The 17,735-nt window shown below is 45.9% G+C and overlaps 5 protein-coding genes and 1 non-coding gene across 6 annotated transcripts; 4 read left to right on the forward strand and 2 right to left on the reverse strand.

Annotated features, from left to right (window-relative positions):
- Positions 1–4,319: 4,319 nt before the first annotated feature.
- EDB93DRAFT_1106362 (uncharacterized protein) lies at positions 4,320–5,182 on the forward strand (the record flags this gene model as incomplete). The annotated part of the gene is given in 4 exon segments (XM_041447605.1): positions 4,320–4,583; positions 4,612–4,813; positions 4,833–4,928; positions 4,986–5,182. 4 exon segments carry the CDS (start codon positions 4,320–4,322, stop codon positions 5,180–5,182), a joined length of 759 nt encoding a protein of 252 aa, XP_041304620.1.
- Positions 5,183–9,454: 4,272 nt separating this feature from the next.
- On the reverse strand, positions 9,455–11,768 carry EDB93DRAFT_722204 (WD40-repeat-containing domain protein). Its single transcript, XM_041457224.1, has 7 exons — positions 11,225–11,768; positions 11,027–11,177; positions 10,578–10,976; positions 10,264–10,527; positions 9,929–10,203; positions 9,831–9,873; positions 9,455–9,764 (listed from the first exon to the last, which is right to left on the reverse strand). The coding sequence occupies exons 1-7, from the start codon at positions 11,695–11,697 to the stop codon at positions 9,645–9,647; spliced, it is 1,725 nt and encodes a 574-aa protein (XP_041304621.1). The 5' UTR covers positions 11,698–11,768; the 3' UTR covers positions 9,455–9,644.
- Positions 11,769–11,790: 22 nt separating this feature from the next.
- Positions 11,791–13,068, forward strand: EDB93DRAFT_1165415 (uncharacterized protein). The gene is made up of 6 exons (XM_041450167.1): positions 11,791–11,900; positions 11,949–12,009; positions 12,059–12,287; positions 12,337–12,404; positions 12,456–12,527; positions 12,577–13,068. Coding segments are annotated over exons 1-6 (492 nt in total). The 5' UTR covers positions 11,791–11,898; the 3' UTR covers positions 12,637–13,068.
- Positions 12,881–12,960, forward strand: EDB93DRAFT_t88. The gene has a single exon. It is a non-coding gene; the product is annotated as a tRNA-Leu (tRNA).
- A 147-nt stretch (positions 13,069–13,215) lies between the features above and the next one.
- Positions 13,216–16,234, forward strand: EDB93DRAFT_1165418 (urea transporter). Its single transcript, XM_041450168.1, has 14 exons — positions 13,216–13,357; positions 13,392–13,396; positions 13,468–13,638; positions 13,696–14,057; positions 14,110–14,418; positions 14,470–14,767; positions 14,821–14,877; positions 14,929–15,006; positions 15,055–15,228; positions 15,281–15,290; positions 15,353–15,429; positions 15,480–15,704; positions 15,762–15,950; positions 15,996–16,234. The coding sequence occupies exons 1-14, from the start codon at positions 13,312–13,314 to the stop codon at positions 16,059–16,061; spliced, it is 2,067 nt and encodes a 688-aa protein (XP_041304623.1). The 5' UTR covers positions 13,216–13,311; the 3' UTR covers positions 16,062–16,234.
- Positions 16,235–16,481: 247 nt separating this feature from the next.
- EDB93DRAFT_1339082 (uncharacterized protein) lies at positions 16,482–17,486 on the reverse strand. The gene is made up of 4 exons (XM_041455412.1): positions 17,269–17,486; positions 17,092–17,219; positions 16,840–16,982; positions 16,482–16,741 (listed from the first exon to the last, which is right to left on the reverse strand). Exons 1-4 carry the CDS (start codon positions 17,356–17,358, stop codon positions 16,608–16,610), a joined length of 495 nt encoding a protein of 164 aa, XP_041304624.1. The 5' UTR covers positions 17,359–17,486; the 3' UTR covers positions 16,482–16,607.
- Positions 17,487–17,735: the final 249 nt, after the last annotated feature.

The following is a 17,735-nucleotide window of genomic DNA, read 5'->3' on the forward strand; positions in this document are numbered from 1 at the left end:
AGAAGCAATTCACGTTATTCGAACCCTACAAGCCGAGCTTTCCATCATCAAATGCGAGTTGTATATTGACGATGCTGACTTTGCAAAGTTCTATGATGAGGAAAAGTTGTACCTCAAAGAATTGAAACAACCACCAATCCAAGATCGCCTTTGCATTCGATATGTTGAAGTTCTTGATGACCTCAACTCGTGCTGGTAAGCACTTGTCCAATCTATCAGTATTTTGCCAAGCTTAAATTGCAGGAACAAATGGAACACTGCTTGATCAACTGCCAACAATGCACTTACCACTGTGAGAGTGGGTAATTTTGAAGAGATTAGTGCTGCCCTTACTACAGCTTGCATCCGTGTTGACACTGCTTATGGAAAGTTGCAAAATGCAGAAGCCTTAGTGGCACACATGGAGATTCAACGTCATGTCGAGGAGCGCTGGGCTGTCGGGTGTCCCAAGTACATGCAGTACAAAGAGGAAGCAACACTAGGCAAGTACCACACGGTGTTGAACGAGCTCAAACACCTTGTTGTTATGAGGCTTTTCGAGCTCTCAAAGCTTCCTTTATCAGGGACAGGTTTTAGTTCTGTCTTGTTCTGTATTATTATATATTTATTTGTTTTTTTTTAGGGTATGAACTGTTACAAGAACATCTAGACGCTTGGGCCCCTACCATTTTTCTCCTAATCCTCCTCGTATCAGCCCTTGCATCATACCCTTACCCCGACCTTACCCTGGTCATCCTTGTCATCCTCGCATTCCCTTTCGCTCTCTACCTGTCGCTTCAGCAGAGCCAGTACATCTGGCTGGATCCTTTTGCTGACAAAACATACCCATGCTCCGTTCCACCACCTGACTGATCCTGTGGACAGTCCCCGTTGCCCTTTTCCCTTTCTTGATCTCTGACTCAGTGCGCAGTCGCACATGCGACTTATAGATAGCTCCACAGCTGCACGATCGTGCCCCTGCGCGTTTCACTTCCTATTTCGACCTTTGACTCACTTTCTTATCTAGCACGTTCTGCCTCGCCCGTGTCTCAACGCGAACGTGCTTTCCTTTTATGGTTATGCCCTTTACCGATTGCTTCTCTTGGTAGTACGAGTTATCATCCACTAATACTTCTCCTGTCCTCTATATAAACTCGCTACCATGTACTATATTCCCTAACTTGAATCTACTTGGTTCTTGACCTCCTACTCTCACCAGAGTGATCCTTTCTGCCTCGCCAACAGTCTATATTCTATCTTCTTATCTGCTCTTTGCAGATAAGCCTATAGTCTCGATCTTTACTCATCGACTTCATCGACGAGCAAAGCCCCTGTTAATTAGTCAGACTTCTGTCCTTCTAATTAATGACGATCTTACGATTAACCTTTGGGTGTCGTAAGCCTTGGCCGATATAGCTTATCGTCTCACACCCGCTTGACATAAGCTACCCGATTTGGACATAGGCGTCAAATCTTACTTGCCGAAGCCTCGCCAAGTAAGACCCCTAACCTTGGGCTAGCCCAAGGACGTCCTCGACTGTTGACGACACACGCTCTGTTTGAGCGTCGCCAACAGATACCATCCAAGTTGTAACATGAACTACGTCAGCAAATTGGGAAGGCACTGCAGCGCTGTTCAGAGGCAATTCGAAACACAATTAACTGGTACAATATCCAAGCTGTTGCACTTAACCTCCCTCGGCCAAAGCTGTCCTGGAAAGACATCACAGAGTACAGCTTCTTAGGGGAATTCAGTTTGTTGCATCATTCCCACACAGATGTCAGGGAACAGGACTGGACGAAACCCACTCACCACGAAGCCACAACAAAATATTCCAAACTGTTGCGTGCTCAGGAAGAGGTATCTTGTCTCAACGTCGAAATCTGTTGATTGTGTATGTTCATCCATGATGAGGAAATGGAGATGAAGAAAGTCATTGAAGGCCTTCAATCATCTCATCTCCTCGCATCTGAGTTACAGCGACAGTGGCGAAGTTGTTCAGCCATCAATGCATTCCACATTTTCCATCTCAATCAGATTGAAGCCCTCCCAGGATTTTCAGGTGTGCGTGGCATTGGAGTACATTCATGCATAGATTTGGATGTGGATGACATCATTGCTTCTGAGTATGCAGATGCGGTGTTCTGCATGATGTGGGAATCATGCATGGACATGAATACTAGGTGACCCTCAAAAGATAAAGTCTGGTAGCTTAGTCCTCAGACTAGTCAACCCATACCTTGGTTTCAAACCATGGTTCATATTTCCAGTTTTCCCCAAGTTTCATGATCTGAATATGTTTTGACGGAAAAAGTCTAATGTGAGATGGGAATCACATTTAGACCTAGTTGATGTGAGAAGAGAAATGAAGGTTAAGGTATAGCCTTGCCTTTGGCTTATTCACTTTGGCTAGAGAAAACCATAGAGAAAAGTATAAAGCCAATAAAAAACCTATCCAAAAAGACCGTGTTTCAATTCCTGCCAACTGTCTTATTTTTGCTACCTACTTTTCTCTAGTGTTTCTTTACTTTACTTTTTCATTAGGATGCTTTGACTCACCTGACACTTCATAAAATTGTACTCATAGGGTATGATGTCATTATGATGTCATAAGACTCCACAGATACTCCTGCAGGTATTCTGTTGAAAGATATTATGTCATCAAGCTCTAGATTATTCTACTCCACCCATGATGTCATTTCCTTCTAGAATATTCTGCTCCACAATGACTCACTCTGACTCACTCATGGAAGGTTCTGGAATCTTTTGCTCCACAATGATGTCACTCTTGATGTCATTATGATGTCATAGCTCCATCTTTCACTTGTATTTTATTCTTTTATTGGGTTTGACCCAATATTTTGATTGGTCCTCCTTATTTTTTATTGTTTGTGAACCTAGGTTACTTTCCCACACAAAATGTATATAAGGAGAGCCCATTCTCCCCCAAAAAAATATGATCTCCCATTTGTAGCTATCTGCCTATCAGATATTTCACTTGCAAAGTTAGTCCCTTTGAAGTGAGACAAGTGCAGGGAAAGAATTCCCTTGAGATTATAAATTTCTTACCTTAGAAACTTATTTAGTGCTATAGACCAAGTGTTCTTGGTCACATATATTGTCTTTGAGACCCCTTTGTCTCATTGCTCTGTGCCCTTTGACTAAGCGATCTTAGTCATCTATCATATTGTTGAGACCACGTCTCACTAGTTGTCCCATAGACCAAGCGATCTTGGTCAAGTTCCAGTCCCATTTGTTCAAGCGATCTTGAACATATATATAGTATACTTGAGACCATTGTCTCATAGTTCCAGTGCCCATAGACCAAGCGATCTTGGTCATATTTCGTATATTTGAGACCACGTCTCACTAGTTCCAGTATCCAAGTCCAGAGCCTAGAAGGAGATTTCCTAGGCAAATACATTCCAGAAACCGAATTACGTGTCTAGAAGCTTATTCCTAGACAAGAGATTTGAGTTTCAATAAAGAAAAGTAAAGTTCCAGCTAGGTTGATCTTTATAAAAAGATTAGTTTAGCGAGCCTCCCAAGAACACACACGTTATCTACCACGAAATAGGAAAAGTTGTAGACCGTGTTAATTGAGGACTGGCAAGCAGTCTTATCCAAAGTGTAATTGTGGTGTCATTACATTTACACGACTTTATATAAGACCCTCGGTTATTAAGACAGCGGACGTTATACAGCAGGAGGAGCATGCGGACGAGATGGAGAGTATGGTCAGGTATCTCAATTCTGTGGCGGACTGATACATTCTATGATAGCTTGTAGTTATGACTTGTATTATCTGTGACAAGCTAATGAGAACTGGCAACTCGCCAACATACTCCCTTCATCTGAATCTTGTCAGTGGTACTTGACTTAGGGGCATGTCATGCCTCTTAACGACTGTGGTTTGAATGCAATATGCTACCATCCACTACTTTGGACAGACATGTTCTACCCGTAGTACTGTATATTCTACCACCCGCTACTTTGGACATGTTCTACCTAGTCCTCTGAGTCTGACTATACCATAACACATATGCTACCATCTGCTACTTTGGACATGTTCTAGCTAAATCTACAGCATATTCTACCATCCGCTACTTTGGACATGTTCTTTCTACCAATCCGCTACTTTGGACATGTTCTACCCAATACTAATGTCCAATGCTCACTTGCATTCGAGTTGAGTATTAATGCATCCCAGTCCAGTAATGTACTAACATTTATCTGCTATTTTAATCTTTAGTTCGGCTCTCAATCTCATACCTCAAACTTCATTTTCTTCACTACCACATCTCAACCTCAAGCTCAACACTACGAACCACACCAGGTCATGGCACCATCATTTTCAGTGCAGAACTTAGTGGCACTGCGTATTTCTGCATTTGCTGAAAGTTACAGCAATTCTGAACATCAGGCAGCAGCCCGTGCACTGCTTCGACACAATGTCCATCTTGATGGAACTCACTACCACACCAGGAAGCCAGGCAGCCTTCGCCCGTCATATGTGGCCTTCAACTCTTTTCCTATAATGAAGCAACATTCTCTCACTTGTGAGGAGTTGGTCGAAGCCTCCTTGCAAGATGTCTTCGATTCAGTATGTGCCCACTTCATGTTTCTTACAGATTCAATTAATTACTCCAGCAGATTGCTATGCAGGACGGAGATTGCTATGCAGGACGGAGATTGCTATGCAGGACCGTCTCGACAGAGGAATTTCAGTACTGATTCGTTGCCCAGGTTTCAATGCCAACACTGCACTCTCTCCAGGGGATGTGGCAGTTGATTTATACATCACCCCACAAGAGCTGCAGGAGAACTCTGCATGTATTGGAGTATATTGCAGTCTTAGTTCAAGTGTTTTGCGAAGAATTTGTTGTTCCTCACATGGAACGATTCATGAAGTGCTGTCATATTGAAGGTGTCAAGCCACCACATCGTTGTAAGTCATTTTTATATTTTTGTTCTCTTATACATGTATTCTCATGGAATGTTACAGTTGTTTCAGCACGGATTAATCTCAGTGGCCCGCCGCACCTTCCAGCACCCAGTGTTGCAACTGGGGCACGTATCCAGTGCTCAGGCTATCTGAAAGAGGCTTTCAAGAGGGAGCTCTCATTTGGATCAAAGGAACCATCATCATTGCCTGCTTCAGCTGCCATCTGTCATGCTACTGCTCCAGTGTCAATGGCTTAAGCCCCAGTGTCAAATTCCCATCCAATGGCTCAAGCCCCAGTGTCAAATTTCCATCCAATGGCTCAAGCTGCCAGTCCTCGTGCTCCACTGTCAACAGCTCAAGCCCCAGTGTCAAATTCCTGTCCAATGGCCCAAGCTACCAGGTCTTGTGGTCAGGTCCTTTGCCGCCGTCCTGCAGAGGCATTTCTCGCTAATCAGAGCTCAGTGATCCTTGAGCCCATCATTTTGGGTCCACTGCTTATCAGTATTGGCCCACACACAGACACTATTCTTGATCAGTTTAAGCTGGCTGATGAAACCCTACTAAAGCTGCACATTTTAATCAGCATCATTCATAGCAGTTGATGGGAAGAAAATCTGCACTTGCCAAGATGGGACCTCAATTACGAGCAAGCATCTAAGCTCAATTGGGCACTTCATGCCAACCTCAACCTCGGTTCTCCATTTATCTTCAGGGTAAGCAGAGTTCACTTTTGCACCATCCTCTACAGTAGCTAAATTTTTTGCTAGGGTTCTTCTTCCTCCATTTGGAAAGTATGTAGGGTCATTGTGCTTGTACTTATGACCCTTGCCGTTTTCTGTGCGTTTTACCTTGTTTATCTTGTTTTGACGTAGATCCTTCATTTATTTGATCACTGTCAATTTGGATTGATTTTTCTGCACTTTGCACTGCCTAATGACTAGCGTCCATTAAACAAATTCATGATCCGGTGTGATTTAGTGTATTTAAATTATATGCACTGACTCTCACCTTCTATGCCAACATGGTCTCCCACAAGTCCACACAATGAAACTTGTCAGTGTGCACACAGGGACTGACTAGGACTCATGCTAAGGTACGACTCAGCACTTTACTAACCTTCGGCTGCACTGCATCAGGAAATTCTCACATTACTTTATTTGTCCTTAAACAGACTTAATACACTTAAGTGTCTTGTTGAAAGGTGGATCTACTTGTCCAACATTTCAACTTGAATATATTCAGAAAGGAAATGTTGAGGTATATTGATATATATGTTTTATTATGCTTCACACTAGAGAAATATGAAATATGCCAGGTAAATAATGTGAGAGAGAGCAAACAAGTTTTGAGATAAGTAGGTTAAGCTGATTAAGGAGATTAAGGAATGTGAGAATTTCCTGATGTGGTCACAAGTGCGCGCCGCCTTACTTCCCGCGTGACACTTAGCGCCGACACGCATAAATGGGATACCCAGGTGGATTCGCCAGGCGTGTGACGCTGTGACGAACCTAAGTGCGTATCTATACAGTACCCCTAATACAATGAGATTCCAGTAACGTGGCAGGTTATGAATCTTATGATATAATGGTCGCAATCGATTGAATACCCTTTTGCAAGTTCTACCGAAAATTCTGCCGTCTGACAGCAATAACGATTCTTCCAGATCAATCAGAATTGTATACACAGAATATAAAAACTGGTCATCGTCCGATAGTGCTCTCCCATCCTCAGAGACATCATTCAATATCTCCCTCGGAATATTCCATATTACCTCACACAAAGAATGTATTTCTCCTTCCTCGCTGTTGTTGTTGCTTTGACAGCGTCTATGTCTGTCATTGGATGTTACAAAAAAAGTTGCAAAACAGTATTTGATTGCTGCCCGGGGTATTTTTGTATAGCTCACGCTGATGTGAGTATGAGCAGGTCACTGTGAAACCAGTATTCAACGGCATGACTCACATTTGCGCCTTAGGATTCAGGAGACCCAAGCTGCCGCACGCACGGTGAGAAACATTGAGCCGGCAGCTCGAGCGGCACCTCGCGACAGCAAGTCATATGTCTGCTGTTGCTTTAGTATCATAGTTGATGGTGCAATACCTAGTTTGGAGTCAATCAGTACAGTTGTTTGTAGACAAATTGTTCTGCTGCTCGAGCAATGTTGATGTAACTTGATAATCTGAACGTGATCAACCGTGCCTAGTCTTGCCCGTGGTCCACTATGTTTGAATTTGAGAGGCTGTCGAAACGAGCGATCATCGCTACTGATGATTAATATTGCATCTACGACATACGAAACCGTACAGAGGCTGCTGACGGACTCGTCGGCCTCGATCCATCCAGCACTGTGAACGGCGCAATTTGTCACCCAATCAGGATATAAGCACCTTTACTCTTGATCGATAACTGAAAAGTCTGCAGCTCATCGTCTGCCATCAGGGAGGGCGAACGGGTTGGGGATAGCATCAGAACTCAACCAACATATCTTCAAGAGCTTGTACCACAATCGAGTTCATAAGACGAGCAAGATTAAGTCACCTTGGCGAGGGCGCGTGGTGGGTATTAGTCTGCCAGAAGCGATTCGTGTATTACGAACTTTCGAAGCCTTACCAAAGCCGCGTCACGGTCAGTGACACGTCCTCCATTCAGAGCATTGTCGAGTTTGCTTGTCCGTATAGCCTACGACCTCAGTAACGACGTAAGGGCCACAGTTGATTACGCTCCCGCAGGTTCTATCTGCCAAATCTATCAGGATCGTGCCCCTGTATATATGCAGGATATAAAAGCTTGTGATTATCCTAGTGTTCCCACATCCTCAGAAGATTCTATATCGCCTCGCACAAAAAATGCGTTTCTCCTTCCTCGCCGTCGTGGTTATGTTGACAGCATCTCTGTCTGTCAAAGCCTCACGCTGCGACGGAAGATTATGCTTGACAAATGAAAACTGCTGCAAAGGCTCTTTTTGTCTACCTGATAAAGTGAACGTAGTGAGTATGAGCAGATCGCTGTGCAGCCAGGATTCAACCACATGACTCACCTGCTCGTCTTAGGGTTCAGGATACAATTACTGTGAGCCGAGTTAACAAGTGAGCCGGCAGCCCGAGCGGTACATCGCAACAGCAAGTCATGTTTCCGTTTTCGTTTTGGTATCATGATTGATGGTGTGATACCTAGTTCGAAGTCGATCACTAAAGTTGTTCGTGGACAAATTTTCGTGCTGCGCTTTGGTATCATGGTTGACGGTGCAATACCTAGTTCGGAGTCAATCAGTACAGTTGTTTGTGGACAATTTTTTGTGCTCCTCGAGTAATGCGGGTGCTTGAACTCATCTGAACGCCATCGACCGCGCCTAGTCTGGCTTGTCGTCCACTGAGCTGAAGTTCGAGAGACTGTCAAAACGAGCGGTCACTGCTGCTGAAGTTAATACAGGAATGCCACACTACGAAGATAGAACGCATTGCGTAGACATTTCCTTACGATTTTTAATCCATTCATCTCCAAAGCAAGTTTTCCTTATTGCGTCTCCGTGCAGTGGTACATGTTACAACAAGCGAGTCATTGCATGTGTTAGCTTGTTTCGCGAGTTGATCTGCGCATCTATTGCATTGAGATGGTCGGGAGTTCATGGAATCTCACTGCGATGGAAGAATGATGCAGGTGGGAAGTCTTCGATGGTTTGACGGACCGGTAGGGCCAGGCATTGTGAGAGTCCAGGAGTAACTGCATACGCAGCCTACATCACGGACTTGTTGTCAACACAGAAATGGAGGTGGTTCACTTTGATATTCCCGTACAAACTGTGCATATTTGTTGATGCCCGTGAAATCGCCGGCAATTCCACATCCTAAACTTATTAGGACCTATTAATTCGGAATTTCTTCCAGTCCAGCCTACCCTGGTTCTATCTCCTTGATCGATCGATAGTCTCGATCCATCTAAGTAAAGGAGGAGATATAAGGCGTTCATTTATGTAGGTGTCGCGGATAGTCTGTAGATGTGGTTTCGCTGCATCTTTCTTGCTCAACCCTTTCCCGTCATCCAGATTCCACCCGTATTGAGTTGGTTTTAACTGTGTTGGCCCGAGGAGGTAGTGCGATATGTCGATGGGAGTCACACGCGCTGATAGACGGGTGAGTCTGGTTGAATTTGGGGATTTGCATCCGCGCGGACGATGAGCGTTTTGATGAACTGTTCAGACACCTGCATTTACGTAAATGAATCTGTGTTTTCTCGACTTCCCACGAAGTGGAAGGAGTTTCGATAAAACAGATTTCTGAGTTGTCCAAACCAAAAGGTCCTTAATTGTGGATCAGTTTTAAATTCCAAACTCTGTATCGACATCATACCGATCGAATTCACTGATGTTCGGGCTGCTGAAAATTACTGTCACAGCCCCAGAAGCTGCGCGAGGACTCGCTGGGCAGCCCTGAGTTAGCGAAGAACTGGAGGAGGTGACTACGGTGACTCAGATTTTTGAATAATGTAGATCGTCGTGGCCATCCTCGCAGAATAACATGATGTTTCTCTGGCACACGTGTACCGTCGATCTACTTCAAAGCACGTCACGTGACTCCGAGAGGCGTTCAAGTCTCGCGAGGGGGCGTCGACGTTAATGCAGCGACTTGTAACTAGACTCTATGCTCGTCTACACAGTCTTGTTCGACTCTGAGTGTAACTCGTCTGACTTGACAAGTACATACGCATTTTCTCCAAGGACCATCATGGTCGTCTAAATCGATCAAGCGCCGATGGTTTCCGCGCCTCCAACTGACCATTCTCGATGGCCTTTGCCACGCGTTTTTCCTCCCGCTGCCTCTCCAGTTTTGCACGAATAGCGACCTATATTTTCAGAGCGCGCAAACATGAGCACACGATTAATGAATGGAACGATTGACCAAGGCTTACCGCAGTTGGATCGATGACATTTTTGCGTTGCTTCCGGAGGTATCTGGGTTTCGAATATGATAAGTGATAGGATGCAGTGTCTCGTACGGAGTACATACCTTTTGACACTCTTTCCTTTGCCGCGCATTTTCCGCTTTTCTTTCTCTGTACGCGACTGTGGTTTGTCATTCTTGTCGCCGTCGCCGTCAGCGTCCTCGTCGTCACCATCAACGAGCTCTGTTTCATCTGCTTTACCCTGTACACGAAGTCGCTCGAGGCGAGGAAGACGAGCGAAGGGAATATCATGCGTGTCATTGACAGCAGTCGTTAAGTTTGTTGGCGGTGCAAGGGCTCCGACGAAATCCGGGTCGAGTGTGATCATGTCCGGTTGAATCTAAGTTGATGAATAGTCCATATCAGTGTTATTAAAGAATGAGCTAGACGTTGAGCATACCTTGTCCAATAGACCCTTGACTTCCCTTTCCCTTCTTGCCTTCTTATTCTCGAATGGATCGGCTTCCATACTATCGAAGTTTGGTTCGCCGACTCCAGGTACAAGAATGCTCGACAAACCAGCATTGTGTCCGATCGTAAGAATATCTTGAAAAGGGCAGAATCTTACCGAAGTAAGCGGTCGATGTGGTATTGGGTGCGTGAGGTAAAGAGGTGGGGGAGCTTTAGGTATATGCGGGGTCTGTATTGACGGTTTTGTATACACCTAGCACGCAATGGATGAGAACCGCCGCAAGCAAGAGTGCAGTAACTCACATTGACACTTCCACCTACTGCAACACTTAAAGCACCTCTTGCACTCCACTCCAACTCGGCACCGCCACCTCTTGTCGACCATTCCCGCACAGTACCCTTCCAATTTCGGCAGTCCCAGACCTTTACGACGCCATCCTGGCCTGACGTCGCCATATAGCGCCCACCAGAACTCGGATCTACGCTCAGCCCCACCACTGGACCGAGATGTGCTAATATTTGTACAGCGGGATGAGGAATGTTAGGCGTCCAGAGGGTGACAACGCCATTGGAGTGGCCGAGGTGCAACACGGCGTTGTGTTTATTTTGTGCGAGTGTATGACATGCCCCGAGCTTGGTTCGATGCTCGGCAACGATATGACCTGTGGAGGTGTCTTGATATTTTAAAAATCCGTTGTTTCCCTAATGTCGACTGAGCTGGCACAGGTTGGCATTAAATTAGAATGACTGACCACACTAGCGAGCAACCAGTGATATGGAAGGAATTCGAGTCGCGTGGATTCAATGTGAGCTTTCAGTCGGTGTAGCTCGACACCATCACGGTCATATATAAATACATATTTTTTTTGTGCGACCGCGAAGAATGACTGGTCCTGCAAAAATCTTTATTGAAATTGAGAGTTGTTACATGCAAGTAACAAGCGACGTACGTGATATCGCGACATGTTTCCTGCAGCTGAAGCTCAGTATGCATGGTTCCTGTTTGCCAGTCAAAAGTCGCAACATGACCCATGTTGCCAACAATGGCAAGATGTCTACCGTTCCTCGAGTATCTCGAGCGATACGGACCACCGTCCAACTTCAGTTCCCGTCGTCCTTTGGCAGCTTCCTGACTAGCACTTTGCGCAATATCATCCTGGCCTATTCTCCAAGTTCGTTCCAGCTCGGTCTCCACCTGCATTTTCCCTGCCTCGTTTGTTAGCAATAGTTCAGCATCTTCGACAAGTGCTTTTGAACGTGCAGCGTGTGCTGCCTGGCGATTTAGTTTTGTTCTTAGCTTGAGATCCTTGACGTGCTTGTGCTTTGGCACATTGTCTGGTGGTGGAGAGGTAGGACGAAGGGATTTTGGCAGGGTAGTGTTTTGTGCCTTGATAAACAAGGAATCTACAGGAGACGAGGCCATTTGTACGCTCGCCCGGTGATCAATTGATCACTAGTGCTGCTAGAAATTGATTTGATAAAACTGTACAAAGCCAAAACTCTGCTGACTAAACCAAACACAATCCCGGGACTAATTACTTATTAGTTCTGAAGTAATTCAAGTTCCTTTGCATACACTTACGCATCGCCACTCCAAAGCGACACCCTACCTGTATTGCTAAAGATGTAGGGCATCATGATAATTTTATAGGTGGTTTAATGTTGAACCTACAGGCCGCCCAAGGGTGCGACCAAGAAGAGGGCCGCGAACGACGGTTCCACCACTCATACACCTGTTCGTGCCATTTTCTCACTCAATTCGGTCGCTCAATAAAGACTATTAGACTCTCTCCGAGCAGCTGTCATACCTGCACAGTCCTCGTCCATTCAAAAATCCTAACTACATAAAAAATGCGAATCGTCGAACCAAGAACCTGAAAACCGTGCTAGGTCAGGAACGGGAGAAAGAGCGGGTCGAAAGGGAGAGGCGGAGACAAGAGAGAGATAGTCAGGCGATGGATATTGATGAAGGCAAGAAAGAGCTTGTTGAGGTGAACGAGGAAATCTCGACTTGTGAGTTGATTACGGGTTTCCTTGCAGTCGGCGGAACTGATTCTTTTAGACCTATCGATAGAAGCACCACCATCTGTTCTGCCACAGAGGCATTACTGCGATATTACAGGGCTGGAGGTCAGTGTTCACCTGTTTTCCGAGGATATTCTGTCGAAGTCAAATCATTAGGCACCGTATACCGATCCTCGGACTGGACTGAGGTATCACGACAAGAGCGTTTATGAGCTTGTTAAGAACCTTGTAAGAAGTCAGTATCTTCCTTTCAAACCTGATTTTAATCTTCTCGCAGAGCCCAAGCGCGGCGAAGGACTATTTGGCTGCAAGGGGCGTAAATCCCATTGTCCGATAGATAGCCTATCATTCTCGACTGATATGGATTCATCATCCGTGGCACCGACTGCTATGCTCTAACAAATCGCACACCCAGGTGTCCGTGGCTCTCTTGGATGCACAATTATTCTGTACGAGATATAGGACCCCAGGGATTGCATGTGACACTATAGGCTTTCCTTCAATGCGAATTCTACATGTCGGTGAGAGGTTGTTAACCAATACAATGACTACATGACATCCACTCAGGGGAACAAGTTTACGGCTGGATGGCCGAGTGGTCTAAGGCGCTAGAATCAGGATCTAGTCCGAAAGGGCGCGTGTTCGAATCACGCTCCAGTCAATAAATTTTGTTCTGTCTTTTTTTCCTCGACTCGGGGCCCCAGATCGGCCCCCTCAGTGTGTGAGATACCTAAATGTAGTTACTCCTTGTGGCGTACTTAACTCGTACTGGTTATGACACGGCAGCGCGCGCGGGGTAGGAGCACCATGAGAGGATGCAGTTCTTATCAAAGTTACATATGAAATGGCCGCGGAGCTTGGCAAAAGCGGTTCGGCGTCTCAATATTAATCTTGTAGACAGTTTGTGTGAATCAGTCAATTCAGTTCCCCATGTCATTTGGTGATAAGAACTCAGAGGTACTAGTATAAATGAGGTAAGGTCCTGAGCGCCTTTCTGAACACTTTTACTTGCATGTCGACCAGTGAAGTTCTCCCTCAAGGTGCAGGCTATGGCGTCGGTGAGTTGATTTCTGGTTCGCATGTTGTAAATACTCATCTCCAATAACTTTGTCAGTCATCGGTAAGCCATATTGTAATCTATCTTCTGTCATTTGCTCAAGATCATCCAGGCATTGGACTGTTTTTCAGTGCTTTCATGGTGGGTTTGACTGCTGTACAGGCACGCTACACAGGTGTCTCTCCCTCCGATTCTGAGGAGTTCACCTCTGCTTCGCGCTCAGTGAAGCCTGGCCTTATTGCCTCTGGCATTGTCTCTGCTTGGACCTGGGCAGCAACCCTGGTATGTCGATGTCCAACCTCCATATTCACATTCAGCTTAGCCCGTGGCATCACTTAGCTCCAATCCAGCGCAATAGCTTATAGATATGGCATTTCGGGGCCATGGTGGTACGCTGCAGGTGCGACAGTGCAGGTCCTCTTGTTCGCGCAGCTTGCCGCGAAGCTAAAGCTCAATGCTCCCTATGCACACACCTGGCTTGAGATCATCGCAGCGCGGTGGGGAACTACAGCGCATCTTGTTTTCATGGTTTTCGGTCTTGCGACAAACTTGATCGTATCCTCCATGCTTGTCTTGGGCGGTTCAGCTACTGTGACGAGTTTGACTGGGATGAGCACGATTGCTGCTTGTTTTCTCATCCCGCTGGTCGTTGCCATTTATGTCGTCGTTGGTGGAATGCGTTCCACACTGCTTTGCGATTAGTAAGTGGATATCGTACATGCCATGTTCCCTGACTCAAACTTTTCTTTTCAGTACACATACAACCGTCCTCTTCGCCATCATCTTCACCTTTGTGTTCACCGTATATGCAACTTCGGGCTCCATTGGTTCCATCAGTCGCATGCACTACCTATTGGGTGAGGTATCCCAAATCGCACCCGTAGCTGGTAATGCTGGTGGCTCGTACCTGACTCTCCGCTCTAAAAATGGCCTTATCTTCGGTGTTATTAACCTCATTGGCAACTTCGCAACTGTCTTCCAGGACCAGGCATATTGGCAGCGCGCCATTGCCAGCAGACCTTCTACGACCGTCAAGGCGTATCTTATCGGTGGATTGGCATGGTGAGTTAGTGTCTTTAACAGAATTTGCCAGCATTGCTGATTCAAGCGTAGGTTTGCTATTCCATTTGCATTCTCAACGACGCTTGGGCTTGCTGCAGTGGCTTTTTCTGCGGTGCCTACTGCCAACTCTACGTCACAAGATCCTCTATCAAGCGGCTTTATTCCAATGCTTGCGCCGCTTTCGGAAAGTGCTATCTCAGAGGGTCTTCCAGCTTCGCTAGCTGCTGCGACCTTGCTCGGGAAATCGGGCGCAGCTGCACTTCTTGTCGTGCTCTTCCTGGCTGTTACAAGTGCCACAAGCGCGGAGCTCATCGCTGTCTCTTCTATTTTGACTTACGATATCTATGTGGTATGTTCCTATCTAGCATTCGGCACCAAAACCACTAACTGGTGATGGTATAGAGATATATTAATCCGAAGGCTACCGAGCGACAAATTCTGCGCATGAGTCATGCAGGGGTAAACATCTTTTTTCTTGGAAAATATAATCTTATCAATTAACATGGCTAGGTTCTTATCTTTGCCCTCGTGATGGGCCTCGCCGGTGTTATTTTCTACTACATCGGAGTGTCCATGGGTTGGCTTTATGTCAGTGCCTATATTTGTGTTATGCATTGTGCCTGACATTATTTACAGACGTTCATGGGAGTCATCCTCGGCTCTGCTGTCTGCCCAATTGCCCTTTGCATTACCTGGAAAAAAGCTAACAAAGTCGGCTGCATCGTTGGTTCCCTCGTTGGTTTTGCCGCAGGTGTTATTGCCTGGCTAGTCACCACCTCTGCGCTCAACCAAAAGATGATCAATGTCACCGTACGTCTCTTATGCTCTTCTGGTTCTCTTTCTGACCTCATTGCATGATCAGACGAGCGGAGGTTAGATCACCACAATTTCGATATTGCCGTGAAGTTGAATTGACCCAATGATTGATTGATAGGCAACTACGAAATGCTTTCAGGAAACCTTGCATCGATCGGTGTTGGTGCTATTATCTCAACTGTTGCTTCACTTATCGTGCGCAAAATGTTTCATCCCTTGAGATCATAAGCTGATTAATCCTGAAGTGGCCAGATGACTACGATTTTGCTTCGACTCGTGCAATCAATAGCCATGGTGCTGCTGCTACTAGTCAAAATGCGAACGATGAAGTGGAGGAGTCAGGGGATGAGAAGAAAGTTCCAGATGTATCAGTGTCATCTGTGACAGACGAGGCACCAATCGATCCGGAGCTGGACCCAGTCAGCCTAAATAATGCATTCAAGTTCGCTGCCAGAGCATCTGTAGTACTTGTTCGTGCTTCATGTTTCCTTATACTTGCTCATATACTGAAGCCACTGGCTCTACAGACGTTGGTACTGCTGATACTTATCCCTCTCCCCCTCTTTGGTGCCCAGACGATCTATGGCGTTACCGGCTTTTCGGTATGGGTGATAGTGGGTATTATCTGGACGTTCGTGTCGGCGTTCGCAGTCGTGTTATACCCCCTGTGGGAGAGCAGAGCTGCCCTTGGGCTCATTTCGAGAGGAGTGATCAAGGTAAGCGTGGTCTTTTCATCTGAGAGCTCGTCTGATGATGTGCAGGATATTTTCTCTCCTGGGAGTGGAAAATTCGTAGCGCCATCTTCGATGAACGAGCCTGGCGAATGAAATGGTACGACAGCTTTTTAGGAAGTCTATGTTACCTGTGCTAGACGATATAGATAGACGATACATAAAGTCTACATAGTGCTGTGGGGAGAGGTATATTTATGAAGTAAAACAAAAAGACAGTGTACGATCTACCTTGCTTGAAGCATGAATGGGAAATTATTTGATAGAAACTCTGGGCAAATTTCTCGTGCATGAGTATATGCATCTCGATCTTCCTCAAGTCATCGGCGCCGCGCTGCTCCAAAAGCCAGAGAAGATCTAGATACTGGTTGACCAGTCACTAGTCCTTGTGCTTCTCACCCGGCGACCTGGTTGATACAAGGAAGGAGAAAATGATGCAAGCGGCAGCCTCAACCTACGCTAGACATGCCCACGCCTAACACTCGCAAGGAGGTATGTTATTTTATTCTCATTACCATGCACTGATTCTCATTCACGACGGAGATAATACACGTCATTCAAGAATAATCATGGATCAATCACGCAGCGCCTGGTACATTATAATCGGGATAAGAGGTTTTGTAAAAAGAACTGATGTGAACCTCACTCTAGCTTCTCGGGGGTCCAGGTATGGGGACTATTTATTCCATGGTGGTTGGTACCCGCGACGATAGTTCTTTGAACGTAGTGCTCGGTAGCATCTGCGGTGTCCGAGACTAGCGTCCATGGACTGATATCTGTATGGTGCAGGAATCCATGATGGACTTGGGGAGTGATGAGATTTGGCCCATTGTCATCGTTCGATGTTCACATAGTCCCGACTACGCATATATACCTACATCGTAGACCATCCTATCCTTGTTATCTCCCGCCGTGTCATTCAATACAGCGCCGTTCTCCAGCTCCAACAGGGAGGGGGTTAGCGAATGAGAAAACTGAAACCAGTCGAGCCTGGAGTCGGGGATGTATTGCAGTAAGCTATATGCATGTATTCGAAGGACCGACACGGTGCTGGAGCAGCTGCTCAACAGGAAAAATGAGGATGTGGACGCAAGATATATAGTCAGGTTCGAGCGCTGGAGAGCACCGACTGCTCAATAAGATCCATTTTGGGAGATGTGAAGACGGGCGCTGAGATGGTATTCTGTCGAGGACGGTGGGTATGACGATAGGGTGCATGATTGGTGTAACGGTGATGGAGGCGTACCTCGTGTCCTAGGCGTCTATTAAAATGAATTTGAATGAGACAAGGTGAATGCAGTACTTCATATGAAGCTCCACTATGCAAACTTATCTCAAGATGAGATTCAGTCTCTCTGCGAGGTGCTGTGACTCTACACTTGACTGTATGCATGTATCTTGGATCACTGTAGCGAAACGCAATTGTGCTTGCATCCTTGGACTCTCTAGGAAAATCCCATACTTGGCGAGATGGCGATTTTATCAAAGGTGTAGCGTCAATAGGGCGTACTTTCGTTCAGCAGGCACATGCCTGAGTTAATGACCGATTATTTGGCTTTGTTGAACTTCAAACCCATTTCAGGCAATAGTGGCCCGTGCACTCATGTGCTTTCGTATAGAAGGGAGGTGTGGACTAGATGAAACCTCACCACTCTGGCCTTTTGGCTTAGATCAAGTGTAGTATCTGTTCTTAATAGTTTAACCACTATTATGAGGGCACCGCCCTCATTCTTTGGTTATCAAATTTTTGCCGCCCTTGTTCTCTCGAGC

This window comes from Suillus bovinus, assembly GCF_016758785.1.
Source record: "Suillus bovinus strain UH-Sbo-P2 chromosome Unknown EDB93scaffold_58, whole genome shotgun sequence".
Lineage (NCBI taxonomy): Eukaryota > Fungi > Basidiomycota > Agaricomycetes > Boletales > Suillaceae > Suillus > Suillus bovinus.